The sequence below is a fragment of the Podarcis muralis genome, chromosome 7 (assembly GCF_964188315.1).
Source record: "Podarcis muralis chromosome 7, rPodMur119.hap1.1, whole genome shotgun sequence".
Lineage (NCBI taxonomy): Eukaryota > Metazoa > Chordata > Lepidosauria > Squamata > Lacertidae > Podarcis > Podarcis muralis.
This window is the reverse complement of record NC_135661.1, coordinates 13,856,623-13,871,450: the sequence shown is the minus strand read 5'-3', so window position 1 is coordinate 13,871,450 and position 14,828 is coordinate 13,856,623. Positions and strand designations below refer to the sequence as shown.

Genomic DNA, 14,828 nt, shown 5'->3' with positions numbered 1-14,828 from the left:
TTCCAAACATGAAGTACTGAGGGGACAGAAATAACTATGCAGGTGAATGCAAACAGTACGGCAGTGATGCTTTTAACTCCTCAGTGTGGCAAAGGAGGACGAAGGGGAGGGCACAACACTGGAGGGGCCTCCCTATCATATGATTTCAGGCAGGTCTGTGGCTGTTCAGATATGAAAGTGAGGTCCTGATTTGGCCCACCAGGGCTGGCAATGTGTAATGTGGGTGGTGCTGGTGGGCTTTCATCTTCAGGGGAGCAAGAGGGGGCAGAAACACCTAGAAAAAAGACTTGACAGGCAAAGAACATGTCAGGGCTTCCCCCACAATAGACTGTTCACACTGCAGACCCCAGCTGGGGAGCTGGAGAACATTCTTCTGCAAATGGATGGGACTTACACAGCCAGCGATCCGAGACCACCCGGATAAAGTATTGTGGGGGGAGAGGCTCGAAGACCGGCACAAAGAAAGTGATGAGGTGTTCATCCTGAGCATATTTGGCCTTCAAAAGGAAATACTCGTGATGTAGGATCACTTCACTGTCCACATCCTCCACCAGGATCCAAAAGGCCTCTGAAGAACCATGCACCTGGGACAAGAGAGGAGAAAAATTGGGATTTAAATACTGCTCCCAAGTGAAAATTCTTGCTCTCTCTGTGTAGTGTTTAAGGAGTGCAACTTGTACTGCTGCTACCATTCAGTCTCCATCAATCCCTGTTCCATGAGCTGCCTCCACCTCAAACTAGCTACCCAGCAAACCTCCCCACCCCACCTTACTGGTGGCCATTACTTCAGACCTCCAGGGGGTCCCTTTACCTTTTCATCCCACTGGAAATCTGGGGTAATTGTCAGCTCTACTTTCAAAGTGGACCTGGTGATGGGCTGCAGGTGGACAGACAACTCCAGTTTGGGGAACAAATGGACATATTTGTGGATTGTCTTCCCCATCTTTGGCATCCGAATCAGCTCCCCTGTAAAGGGATGGAATTAAAGAAAAGACGAGTTAGCATGCGCAGAGATGGAAACCTGAGATGAACTGCACGCATTCAAGATTCTCAGCAGGTCATAATCAAGTTGGGCCATATTCTGTAGAAAAACTAAGAGACCCTTTAGCCAAGAAACACTGATCCCTTAGATCCCCTCCGCTGCCACACACACACACACACACACACACACACACACACACAGAGAGAGAGAGAGAGAGAGCCACCTCTGTCCACTGACCTATTTCATTGTGATTCAAGTCATAGAGTCGTTCAAATGGGAAGTTTTTCTTCTCAATTTTCTTCACCACCTCTTCAGGCAGTTTCTTGAATTGACGAAGGGGGCACATGGATTGCCACCTGCATGAGCAAGAAGCACCATCAGGGTAGTGCCAGCAATGGTGGTTAGTAAGTAATGGAAGAGAAATTTAGGCACCTCCTAAGTTCCTTGTGTTTTGCCCCACACTCTTCCTTCAAATTGAGGAAGAAAAGTGAGGAGGTTCCTCTTCAGCCTCAAAATGGGCCCTCTGTGTGGCCATCTGGGCATAACCCCACCCCAACCCGCAGCCCCACAAGGCTCCCCATTTCCAGTGCCTTTGGCTTGCAAGCCTGCTCAGGAGACTAAGCCAATGCTCTTCACACTGCCATCGCAAGAGACTTGGGTTGCCTATAGGGGGCTTGTTTCTTGCCCCCTGCCCTGGCACAAAAACAAACACCATGGTCTATCTCACTTATGGGAAGTGATTCTGGAAAGCAGTACGGAAGCAATCACATAACTGGCTTTCTAGGGCAGGACATACTGCTAATTTTGAAATCCCAGAAACTCCAGTCTTCTGGTCCTTAGGGTGGCACAAGTCCTTTCCCCTCTACAGCTGCTTTCCCAACCAACACTAAAAAAAAAAGGGTATACCACCCTACACTCAAAGTTCTCAGGGCGGTTACAGCATGAAATCACTTTTCATCCCTCCCTTTTGACTCCACATATCTATGAAATCAAACCCTGCCCACCCACTGCCAACAGAATGCCCAGGATGAAGTAAGGAGCATGGTAAGGCAGCACAACTGGATCAGGCTGGTGAGGGGCCTGCCAAGCTTCTGGGGTCCTCAGCCAGTGCCCAGCCTAGCTGAGTGCTGGTGCCAGGGCACTACTGATATAATGTCTGCAATACATAACGATTAAGAGCATGCTCTGGAGCCACTACATACATCCGTTTGTCAATCATCTTGCAGAGGTTCAAAGTCTTGTCAGTAAGCTGCGCCCAACCACGGTTGAGGACAATCTCAAAGATTGCACGCATGAGCCGCCCAGCAGACTGAAAGCAGGACAAAACAGATGTCAAATATCAAAGAAAGAAACCTCACAGGGAGGTTTTAGTTGATTTTTTGATTAAAATACAAGCATGTATCCACATTCATCTAAAGATCCACGTTTGAAACTCCGCTTCCACCCTGCAGGTGATCAGGCCCATTAATATAATGCATCTGACAAAATGGCTCACAAGAAACAAAGAAGACCTCCAAGGTACCTACAAGACTCCTTACTGCAATGAATTTACAGGGCCACCCCTTTGGAATGAAGCCATCTTACACCAAGTTAAGCCACTGGTCCATCTAGTCCAGCCTTTGCCAAACTTGTGCCCTCCAGATTCTTCGGACACGCTGGATATGGCTGTTCGAAATTGTAGTGCAAAAACTCTGGAGGGCACCAGGTTGGCAAAGGCTGGGCAAGCTCTACAATGCCTACTGCAGTGACTTTCCCAGTTCTGCTCCTCTAGAACAAAGGGATACAACCTGGGGCCTTCCATATATAAAGTATGTGATCTACCACATAACAAGCTATAAAAGGTAAAGGTAAAGGTACCCCTGCCCGTACGGGCCAGTCTTGCCAGACTCTAGGGTTGTGCTCATCTCACTCTATAGGCCGGGAGCCAGCGCTGTCCGCAGACACTTCCGGGTCACGTGGCCAGCGTGACAAGCTGCATCTGGCGAGCCAGCGCAGCACACGGAACGCAGTTTACCTTCCCGCTAGTAAGCGGTCCCTATTTATCTACTTGCACCCAGGGGTGCTTTCGAACTGCTAGGTTGGCAGGCGCTGGGACCGAGCAACGGGAGCGCACCCCGCCGCGGGGATTCGAACCGCCGACCTTTCGATCAGCAAGTCCTAGGCACTGAGGCTTTAACCCGCAGCGCCACCCGCGTCCCACCATAACAAGCTATACAGGCCACCAAAGATAGTAAGTAAAAGTTCCTCTTTACCCATGCACAACAGAAGGCTTGTGATAGCTAAACAACAAACTTCGTGTGATGTGGTCTTTCTCAAAGTGGTGGATTCATGAAAACTTAGTAAATGGAGCACAAAAGAGCCACTTCCAATCTGAATGGTTACTCACCTGAGTGACATACACCATGTCTGCCATGAGAGCAAAGCCCTCCAGCTTCAGCTGGGAGATAAAGGCCTGAAGGAGCACATTGATCTAAGGAGAAGACATTAAGGGGCATTAACATCCTCCAAAGAAGGGACGAGGAACCTTTTTCAGGCCCACAGCCACATTCTCCTGGGGTTGGCCAGACCCACACACAACATATTAAACGTATATATATGTAGCTTTGCAAGTACACTCAAGTTTCACCATAGATTTTCTTCATAGGCTTGCTTTTTTAAAAAATGATGTTGGTTTAAAACAAAACAGCTCCCAAAGGCAGGCAGCCAGTTACTCCCTTGGGTAAAATGACTCCCTGAACAAAGTAGAACTAGTCAGTGGACAAAAAAAATGGGGAATTCATACAACTCAGGAACTTGCAGAACCAACCTCAGGCTGGATATAAGCTTGCCCTAGAAGAGGCCGGGCTTACCTTAGCACTAGGCTCCTCAATGCTTTCTTTCACTGGGATTGGGACCCGCTCAAGTAGCTTCTGCAGTTCCAGTTTCTCTTCCTGCAGTTGTTTTAAAAACAGTAATTAGGAAAGAACAGAGTAGGCTAGGCCACTCTGCCTAGCCTACAACAGCACAATATCATTTTGAAGATGAATGAAAAAAGTAAGCAACTCATCCATTTCTGAGGGCCACAGATCAACAACTGCAGCAAGTTTGCATGATTAATGGAGAAATATGTATGCAGATATCAGTTTCATTCTCGACGGGTTTTCCACTAAGCTAAGCACCAGTACTTTATTCAAATTTCCTTCAGTTCCTTATCAGTTTAAATACAAACATAGAAACGATGGCAATTTGACAAAATCAGAACAAGTTGTGTTCTCTGGTTAGAGCCTTGCCGAACCAGTACCTTCATGTTTAAAAGTATTTATAGTCACAAGGACTAGGAATGTCTCCTCCACTCCACCAGTAAAAACAAGACCTTGCAGAAGAGGATACAAACTAAACACTAACAAAAAGAACTACAAGGGCAGGAGGTGAGTATCCTGCCCAACAGATCTCCGGATTCATACCTCTCTCACAGTGATGTTCTTAAACTCAGAAGAAAGTGAGAAAACCCGGAAGAGTTCAATCTCACTCAAGGTGGGCTTGAGTAGTTGGTTGTAAGTCTGTATGGTCTCATTGGTGATATAGTAGTGGCTGGCAATGCGGCCCAGCTCCGTAACCTGGGGAGAGAGGGAGGAAAGCCACTTCTGGTTAACAAAATGGAGAGGAAAGAACAAACCAGGCTTAGGTTACTGAAACACGTAAGTGGGGCAGCCCTCAATATTTTGAAACTTCGGTTCAAAATAGGGTGGGGAAGTTGGTGCACTGGAATGAGCACGTTTTAAGAGATTTAAATTTTAACAGATGTTCACTGGTGCCCAGACTGTTTTCCAAGCATAACTGAAGGTGCAAGTTTTAACCTTAGAAGCCCCACCGGGTCTTAAATTAGGTACTTGGAAGGACCACTGCTTCCCAACAAAAGAGATTGTTTTTGAAGGCTGTTTCTGGGGTGCCTTTTGAAGTGAAAGGAGCAGCTGCTTCAAGAAACAAACTGGTTCAGACACAACACTAAGCCAGCCACTCTGTGGTTTGAATAAAATGGAGAAGCTTGAGCTACGTGCACCAACATGTGACTTGCACATAGACTACTTCGCTTAACCAGTTCGGCTTGGCGCTGTGTCCAAGCATAGCCACTCATTGTAAATACTGCTATATGAAATTGTTTTTTTCCTTCACTCAAAATATACAAAAAATGGGCAGCGGTGACAGAGATTTGAAGTATTTTTACATTGATTGGAATGACCACAGATGGAAAGGGGAGAAAGGATCTTTGCTACATCCCTGTCTTGTCATATAGAGACATGCTACTTCAGTAAAGCGTGGTTCAGTTTGTAATCATGGCTAACAGGCTTAACCTCCGTGAATCCGTGTTTTTTAAAACTCTCCAAGCTAATAGCCACCATTGCTCCTTGTGGCAACAAGTTCCAGCCGTTTATTGTGCATTGTGTGAATTACTTCCTTGTATCCTGATCATGCTGCCCATCAGTTTAATTGTGTGACCCCTCCCCCAAGTTCTATATCACGAGGAAAGGAGTGGGAACTCTCTCTCTCTCTCCATACTTTTCACTGTCTATTTCTTTCTCTGTTTGTTTCTTTAATTTCTGTACCTCCTTTCATCTGAGGATCACAGGCAGTTTACAATATAAAAATACAAAAATACGCAATATAGTAATAAACCAAGCAATAACTCCCCAAACGCAGTTTAAAAGGCCATATTTGTTTAATTAGCCAAAGGCCTGGGTGAAGAGGAATTTTTCACCTGGCAGCAAAAGACATGTAATGAAGGTTTCAGGTGAGCCTACTTGAGGAGAGTGTTTCACAAGCAGGGAGCCACCACAAAAAAGATCCATTCCCATAGAATTCTAGAGTTGGGTCGTCAGATTCTAGTCCAACCCCCACAATGCAGGAACATTGCCACTTTCTGGGCCTCTCGTACACAAAGAAGGGCCTCAGAATATGATTGTAGGGGAAAGGAGATCCTTGAGGTACTGCGATTAAGGCTTTACAAAGTCAAAACCAGCACTTTGAATTGAACCCAGAATTGGCCAGCCAGTGCAGCGAAACCAGGATTGGTGTACTATGCTCAAAACCATCTTGCCCTGGCCACTGAATTTTCCAGCTTAAGTTTCCAAACCATCTTCAGAGGCAGTCCCATGTATAATGCACACTGCAGTAATCTAACCTAGAGTTTCCCTGAGAATAGATAACAGAAGTTTTATGAACCTCCAATATACCCTTTGTTTTGAAGGTGGGTAGATGTATTAAGAGTTTCTTGGATAAACAGCAGTGAGGGTGCATTGCTTCAATCTTGTTATGCCCAACATTTCTGAAAATTTAGGATGGTATACTTTTAAGTCTGTGGCATTAAAGATGTGAAAGCCCAGGGGGCAAAAACATATTTTTCTCCCATCTTTGAAGAAAAGACACTCCTGTGAAACAGTTTCTCTTTTGGAATGAGTGAAATTTTATTCATTTGGAATGTCTAGTGTGAAAATTTCTATGTAATGCATTCTGAAGCTTTAGAAACTGGTAATTCTCATGTATAACAATGTAGAAATATACAATGCTAGGATCAAAGATGCATTTCTGCTCCTAGAGCATGCTGCCATCTTCATGAGGAGCATATATTGCTATTGTTTCCTGCAATTTTCTTAGTGTGTGCATCTCAAAAGTAGGAAAAAATAAGATAATGTGCTTAGATAGCACAGGATGCAACCAATTGCCCTACAAGCTGAGGTAGCCCAGTTACGAAACAACTATAAATTATTACTTAAAAGCAAGAAACAAATATATTATGAACAACAGTGGAAAGAACTGGGAGATGCAGCACTTCAGAAGGACTCACGGAAATTTTGGCATCTGGTTGCCCAAGGCACAAATGGGCTGGGCTACTCGTTAGAACCATTTGCAACTCTTTAGTATTTAGCATACCACTTTTAAACCTATATAGGATGTCATTTTTAGTATACTTGCCATTTTGCTTGCACAAATTGAAGCCATATGTCATAGAGCAAAATGTTACATACTAAATATACATGCATCATTTGGTATTTGTATTATTTTGTATTTGTATTCTTTTATTTGTATTTATCTGCTGATTCTTGGGAGTCACCTAGGAAGCCTTTTTGGCTGAAGGGCGGCATACAAATAGTAACACATTTCATTTTAAAGCAGCAAAATAAGTTTTGTTTGATAGGAATATAAGAATATAACGTGTGAAGATGCGCAAAGAGGCTGGCAAAGCAGCTGCAAATAAGCGTCCTGGGCAGCCAGACTCCTGATAAGACTGGCAAAAAGCACCTGCAAAGAGAGTTTGAACTCCTCCACTCTCACCTGGAAGTTCCCTGTCTTCTTGTCGTACTTGACCAGGTTGTTCTTATCTAGCATCAGAGCTGCAGTGTGCACCAAATCCAGCCGGCGCTGGTCCAACAACGGGTCTCCTTTCAGGTCATCGTGCGATATCCCGTATAGAGTTGGGGAACGTAGCATTCGTATGTAGAGATAAGTATAGCCAAGCCAGTTTACAGCATCCTGCAGCGGCCAAGAAACACAGTATCAGAGTCAGCAGTTTCCAGCAACCTCAAATCCTGGAAGGGATAGGATGGGGGAGAGGCCACAGGGACAGCACAGCATGCTTTAAAGGCCACCTCTGCTGGCCATCAGGCAAGGGCAGGCATAGGCAAACTCGGCCCTCCAGATGTTTTTGAGACTACAATTCCCATCATCCCTGACCACTGGTCCTGTTAGCTAGGGATGATGGGAGTTGTAGTCCCAAAATATTTGGAGAGCCGAGTTTGCCTATGCCTGGGCAAGGGCTTTTCCCACCTGCCTTGCCCCATCCTCCAGCCCTGGAAGCTTTCAGAAGGGAGTTGCTGTCATGACCATTCTGCGTATGTGTCTTCTGATGAACTGAGTAGAAGACTATGAGTCATGGGGTAGAGAGTGTGTGTGTGTGTGAATTCAACAGTGCTTAGTTTGTTTTTGGTTGTTAGTTTGTTAATATTGTTTTGTGGATTATGAGTGCTGTCGTGCTTTGTGAATTTTATAATAGGACTTTTCTTGTGGTTGTGCTGTTTAGCCTATTTTAAATTGTTTTGTTAATAGCGTTTTATAGAAAGTGGTTGTTTTACTGATAATCTGTAATTGCTTTACTAATGATTTGTTTATTTTTTATATGATTTACGTTGTAATTTGTGATGTTCTAATATATTATTATTTACTGTGTATGAGATGCGTTGTGACTTGTGTGAGTGAGAAGTGGCATAGAAATATAATAAATGAAATGCAAATGCAAATTTGCAAAGGACAGGTCCTTCAAAAAAATAGTGGAGAGGGGCACACCTTTGCAGATTCATTAACTAATGTCACATCCACACCAGCCATTCAAAGCACATTTATACCACTTTAGCAGTCATGGCTCCCCCCCCCCCCAAGAATCCTGGGAACTGTAGTTTACCCCTCACAAAGCAAGAAACTGCATTTCCCAAGATTCGGCCAGGGTGAGGGAGCCAAGACAGTTAAAAATGGTGTAAGAGTGCTTTAAATTGATGGTGTGGATGTGGCCTTAAGAGAAGAGGGGAAGACTGAGGATTTTATCAAATGGAGCACTAAGATGTCACTGGTGAAATGTCTGGCAACAACAGAACATTGTTTTGCAAGAGAATGCATAAACAGGTGGCTCTTTGTTGTACCATCTGTTGCATAATGGGTTTCCACTAATGCAGCCGTTGCACTGGATTCCTATTTCGCAGCATTAAAACTCACCGTCCACAGCACAAGAACCCTTGCGCTAGCTGACAGAGACTACTGGAGAAAGCCCTGAATTCTGAAATTGTCACGAACTAGGATGAGAGGCTTCAGGGATGAACTTCTCCTCTCACACACAACCCACTAAATACCACGACCACTGCCCTGCATGAGTCTAGGTGCCAAATTCACAGCTTAGTATCTAGCCTCCCAAAATGTGACTCTAGAACCATCTGAAGGACTGTTACTTTATACTTTATGCACACACTCAAAATCCCTAATCAGGGTAATCCAAATAAGCTGAAAATTGGCCTCCACTAATAAAATGCCACCAAGGTTCTTCAGTATGCTCAAGTCTGCACCCGACTGAGAGATGCTCAAGCCCTGATCATGTGTTGTGACTAAATGGTCTCCCTAACACAGCATCCCCCTTTATCTCTACGCTGAGACACTAAAAACAGAGCAGCCACAAGTCATGACTGGGGTCTCTCCTCCTCACCTTTGCATTTTGGACGTTGCCCAGCACGACCTCTGCATTCAGCATGTCTGGCAGCTTCGCCACCATTTGGCTCTCAATGGGAAGCTGCTGGTTCAGCAGTGAGAGGTAATACTGCAGCTCTCCATGAGAAGTGATCAGGATTCCCTCGCCCTTGGTGTCGTACTGAGGTCTCCCAGCACGACCCAGCATCTTTAAAAACACACACAAGTCAGAGAGGCAAGTTAGACCTCAAACAGAGTTTCTAACATTAATTAACAGCCAAGTGTCTTAACAATATTTCTGCAACATCTAAAGAAACAGAGAGAAATAGTGTCCTTAATCCTAAAATCCACTAAAGTGTGTGCCTGTCTCCCATAGGAGTTACCTGCAAGATGTCCAGGGCACCCAGTTCAGTCCAGCGACCTTTCTCTGGGCTGTACACCTGTGTCCCCTTGATGATGACGGTGTGAGCAGGAAGATTTACACCCCAAGCCAAAGTTGCTGTGGAGACCAGAACCTGTAAGGGAAAAATATCAGGGTTGAAAGAATCTTCTGCTTAGTTTCAAAGGAACTCCCAACAATGTTGCAATGCACCGGGCCGGGGTGTTTAAAAGTGGCACCCAACACCCATCTTTGGAGACTGGGTGGTAAGAAGGAGAAGAGCAGGCAGGTTGCGCTGCATCAGTTTAAAGCAGAGGGAGGGAACCATGGCAAGATTGTTTTGCTTCAGTGCTGTGCTAGGAGAAAGAAAAACTCCCCTTGCTCACCCCTTTGTCTCCCAAGTCTGTCCTTCCAGTCCCTACCCTTGATCTTTCTGCCCACATCCCAGTCCCTCAACCTATTTCTCCCCACAGAGCTCTTAACCTCTTTCCCCAACCCCTAGTTCCACTCTCCATTTGCCTTCCATCCCTGAATCTATTGCTTTCCCTTCCCAGTCTCTAGTCTTGCTCTCTCTCCACTATGACAAAGTTCACGTGTGCCTCTATGTCAAGCATGTTATGTCTGTCATGATCTTTGCCCATCAACTTTGGAGGGGGTGACCCCTTCAAATATTTTGCTGGGGAAAATCTGCTGTCATACCTGGATGTGCTTGTCTGCAAACAGATCTTCCACCAATGTTCGGTCCACCCTGGTCATGCCAGCATGATGAATTGCAAAGCCATAGGGCAGCAAGTCTTTAAGCTCCAAATTCTGTGAGCAAAAAACAACAACATTGCCGTCAAAACCCCCCAATGATTCCTGATTTTCTGCAGCTGAGTGAAGGAAGAGATGTGAACTTGTTCTAGAGAAAGAAAAGAGATGCTAGCAAGCACCAAAGATATTCTGGTGAAACCCTTCTCTGAATTCTATCCTATGAGGAGCCTGGGTTGACCTTCCACTAGGGGAAGGGACTCTTTTCGAAGACTTATGAAAAGAAAAGATTTCACTTGGCCTTTGAAAGCAAACCACTTTCTTTTATGGTTCTAACACAGATTTTATCACTGCATTGTTTCTTGACAATTATTTTTTGGTTTGGTTATTTTGGTATTAATTTATATGGGTTAATTTGTTAATCATTATAGAAATTAAATATGACAAAGTGGTAGATAAAGGTTGAATAAATACAGAAATAAATACCTTGCATTGCTCAGCTTCTGTCCTCAGGACCTCGGTGGAGGCAGAGCCCTCTCGCAGGAAGAGACCCAGGGTGTCTTTCTCCAGACACATGTCTCTGATGGCTCGAGCAGTTTTCCCGGTCTCCTTCCTGGAGTGGACAAACACTAGCACCTGATTGGAGATAACAGAAATCAAAGTTGTTAGTCCACGATAGCTATGCAATGAGAAAGCAAGCCATTGGGATCAAAGAGGACAGTATAATTACAAGCGGAAAAGTCCAAAAGGTGTTCTGCCTCATGTGATCAACATCATGTGAGGAAAAAGGAAGAACTGTATTTGCTGGCCCTGCATTCTCTTCTAGCCATATGGGTAAGGCCTGCGATGGAAAGCTTGCTCTGTGCATGTCAGGGAACTGACATCGGAGCTAGAGGCGAAGGGAAGGCTCTCAGATGATGCTGGAGAAGGGCCCAGCAGGGGGAGAGGCAGCTCAGTAGAGGGGGAAGCAAATCAGCGCAACACCAGGGATAAAGGGGGGCAGATGGGGGAATCGGAGAGAGGGCTCCAGGACTCTTCACTGGACACCAGCGGGGAGAGCACAGGTCCTCCGCTACCCACGCCCTCCCTGCGCAGAAGACTTCCGTGCAGTGAGAGGAGGAGGAGACTGGGCGTCAAACAACTTTTATGTTGGAAGAGGTTTAAGAAACGCCCACTGACGGATTCTGCTAGCGACTGAGGCAGCCACGGTGAGAAGGGCTGTCCAGTCAGAAAGGTTTAACAAGGCAATTTAGCCTGGAGAGGCGGCAGCTTACGCACGAGCAACCCATACGCATTACAGTGCAGGTAGGCTCCAGATACGATTTATACCCCTGTTCATTCAGATAAATGTTCTAAAATCATGCAAGGAGGCAACATGATTTTTGGTTTATAAGAATACACACATTCTGAGTAAATGGAGAGCGCCAGAGTCAATTAACAGCGGCATAGAGGAAAACAGCCCCTTTCCCACTCTACTGTGTGAGAGTAGACTGCATTGACATGCCTGAAAGCAGCAGCAGCATCTGCTGGAAAGAGAGAACCCCAAAACACAGATGAACACTATGTGCATAATTCTGCCTGCTCTTTCCTAAATGTCTGTACAAAGAAAAGCTGAATTAGGGCTCAAGAGGGGAGCAGTTTAGAAGGGCTTACAGGCACTCAACAGATATACCTTGACATTAGCTTGCTATGTGCTTCAGATAGACGGCAGCCCACCCTCTTTTTCTCTATACTATGAAATATAGCTGTAGGACCAGGCAAAAAAGGGGAGGCAGCACAGGTTTTTGTAAGCAGAAGATTCCAGGTCCTGTTCATTTAAAGCATTTTTACTGCACTCTTCAGCTGAAGAGGCTCCCAGCGTAGATTAAAAGTCACTAAAAAAAAAGCAAAAGCAGCCTCTGCTCTCAGGCTTGCAATCTAAAACCCAGATACCACCAGTTAAAAAGACCTCAACACTGAGAATGACACCTGGAGAAATCACAAGAAGCTGCTACCTGTCAAGGTAAGTTATATTGGGTCAGACTTGGCATGTTTAAAAATGTACCCAATGTTAAAATTGCAACTCTTGTCCACTTAAGTTCACTGCAGTTACAACTAAGAGACCCATAAAAATAAATAAAGTCAATGTTCAACAGAATGGGGAACTCCAGCTGGGTTATAGAAGAAACACTATAGAGGCTATAATGCAGTTCCAAATCAGCAGCTACCCAGCAGCCAGGACGACATTCCCAACAACGCATGCCTCTTCCTGAGAAGACGCACTTCACCGCATCCCTGAGCCAAGAACAGATTAAGAAATGATATTTCAAAGTGGGGGAGGGGATAGAAAGCAATGACCAAATAGAATGCCTGGGGGTAAAGAGGGGTGCACAGAGATGCCTCCACCCACTTGCAAGTTGTTCTTCCAAAATAATAATAATAATAATAATAATAATAATAATAATAATAATAATAATAAATAAATAAATAAATAATTATATCCCACCCATCTGGCTGGGTTTCCCCAGCCACTCTGGGCGGCTTCCAACAAAGTATTAAAATACAATAGTCTGTCAAACATTAAAAGCTTCCCTAAACAGGGCTGCCTTCAGATGTCTTCGAAAAGTCTGGTAGTTGTTTTTCTCTTTGACATCTGGTGGGAGGGCGTTCCACAGGGCAGGTGCCACTACCGAGAAGGCCCTCTGCCTGGTTCCCTGCATCTTTGAGATGCAATCCCTCTCCCCACACCCACTGCCCCAATTTACCCAAATGAAAGAACCTACCTGGTTCTTCCCAGCATGCTCCATGATTTTCTCATACACAATCTCATTCATGATCTGGAAGCGCTTGATTGCTTTCTTCTCAGTGATTCCCACATAAGTCTGTTCCAGGGGCACTGGGCGGAAACTGCAAAAAGTGGCAGGCATCAAGTAAGTGACAAGCAGAAAGGTAAGATCTACAGACAGGAATTACTTCCTCAGAAATCTGCAGTGAAGGAGCAAAGGCATATTCATCTACCCTACAAAACACACTGCACATCCCCTTCTTGTTTGACATTTTTTTAAAAAACCTCCATAGCCACAGACAGGTCATTTACCTAGAGAGCAAATATAAAGGTAAAGGTACCCCTGCCCATACGGGCCAGTCTTGCCAGACTCTAGGGTTGTGCGCCCATCTCACTCAAGAGGCCGGGGGCCAGCGCTGTCCGGAGACACTTCCGGGTCACGTGGCCAGCGTGACATCGCTGCTCTGGCGAGCCAGAGCCGCACACGGAAACGCCGTTTACCTTCCCGCTAGTAAGCGGTCCCTATTTATCTACTTGCACCCGGGAGTGCTTTCGAACTGCTAGGTTGGCAGGCGCTGGGACCGAGCAGCGGGAGCGCACCCCGCCGCGGGGATTTGAACCGCCTATCTTTCGATCGGCAAGCCCTAGGCGCTGAGGCTTTTACCCACAGCGCCACCCGCGTCCCTCAGAGAGCAAATATATATACGCAAATAGAACTTCGTGCAGAAACACCGAGTCCCACTTCTTTAAACTGCTCTGCTGAGGGGCACATGGCTGCACACACCTCAGCAAAGCTGTTTAAATAAGTCCAAGCACCTTCACTGCAGCTAGCTGCCGCTGTGTGCCGGGAGCCAAGGCACTTCTGGGTTGAATATGATAGAAGGTTGGATAACTTATAGAAATATATTAAAACAAGAGGTGAGTTTAAATTAAACAAATTAAGGTTTATCAGAATTTATCAGAAAGTTAACAACATGGATACAATATAATCATTTGAATGAAATATTTAAGAAAAATAGAATACAAGGGTTTGGGGAACAAATATCACAACTGGAGAGAGATCTGTTGGAATGCAATGTTAAAGTGCTGCCTAAAATGTATAAGGTATTATTGGAATGGGAGACAAAGGATGAGCAAATAAAATCTTCAATGATACATTGGGAAATAGATATTGGTTATAATATAGATATGGAAACAAGGGACCGATTGTAGAACACGGATATAAAATTTACAGCATGCTATGGTATAAGAGAAAACTACATGAAAATGTTATAAAGATGGTATCGAACACCGAGTAAATCAGCAAAAATGTATAAATCAAAATTGATTAAGTGTTGGAAATGCAAAGAGGGGAAAAGGTTATTTTTTTATCATATGCGACGGTCCTACAGAAAGTTAAAGCTTAATGGGAAATTACAGTATATACAATGAATTGAAAAAGATGTTTAAAATAAATTTGTAAAAAAACCCAAAGCTTTCCTTTTGGGAATTATAGGGGGAGAACGACCTAAACAGTATAGAAATGTATTCATGTATGCGACTACAGCGGCGAGAATGTTATTTGCCCAAAAATGGAAAGAAGAAGTCCCCATGAAAGAAGAATGGATACAAAAACTTATGGACTATGCAGAAATAGTGAAATTTAGTGGAAAAATAAGAAATCAAGATAACAAACTTTTTATAAAAGATTGGAAATGGTTTATTTAATATTTACAAACAAACTCTAAACAGATAAGGACATTGGCAGAATT

At 44.6% G+C, this 14,828-nt stretch overlaps 1 protein-coding gene across 1 annotated transcript in view; it reads right to left on the bottom strand.

Moving 5' to 3' along the window:
* The window catches only part of SNRNP200 (small nuclear ribonucleoprotein U5 subunit 200), a 50,754-nt gene that overhangs the window by 17,257 nt on the left and 18,669 nt on the right, over positions 1–14,828 (bottom strand). The window contains exons 16-28 of the mRNA XM_028741091.2: positions 13,076–13,199; positions 10,800–10,949; positions 10,263–10,373; positions 9,568–9,699; positions 9,204–9,392; positions 7,292–7,489; positions 4,426–4,578; positions 3,832–3,912; positions 3,369–3,452; positions 2,185–2,291; positions 1,220–1,338; positions 812–966; positions 395–584 (exon numbers count right to left, since the gene is read on the bottom strand). Of these exons, the coding sequence (XP_028596924.1) occupies positions 395–584; positions 812–966; positions 1,220–1,338; positions 2,185–2,291; positions 3,369–3,452; positions 3,832–3,912; positions 4,426–4,578; positions 7,292–7,489; positions 9,204–9,392; positions 9,568–9,699; positions 10,263–10,373; positions 10,800–10,949; positions 13,076–13,199 (1,793 nt within the window). The remainder of the gene's footprint in view (positions 1–394; positions 585–811; positions 967–1,219; positions 1,339–2,184; positions 2,292–3,368; positions 3,453–3,831; positions 3,913–4,425; positions 4,579–7,291; positions 7,490–9,203; positions 9,393–9,567; positions 9,700–10,262; positions 10,374–10,799; positions 10,950–13,075; positions 13,200–14,828) is intronic.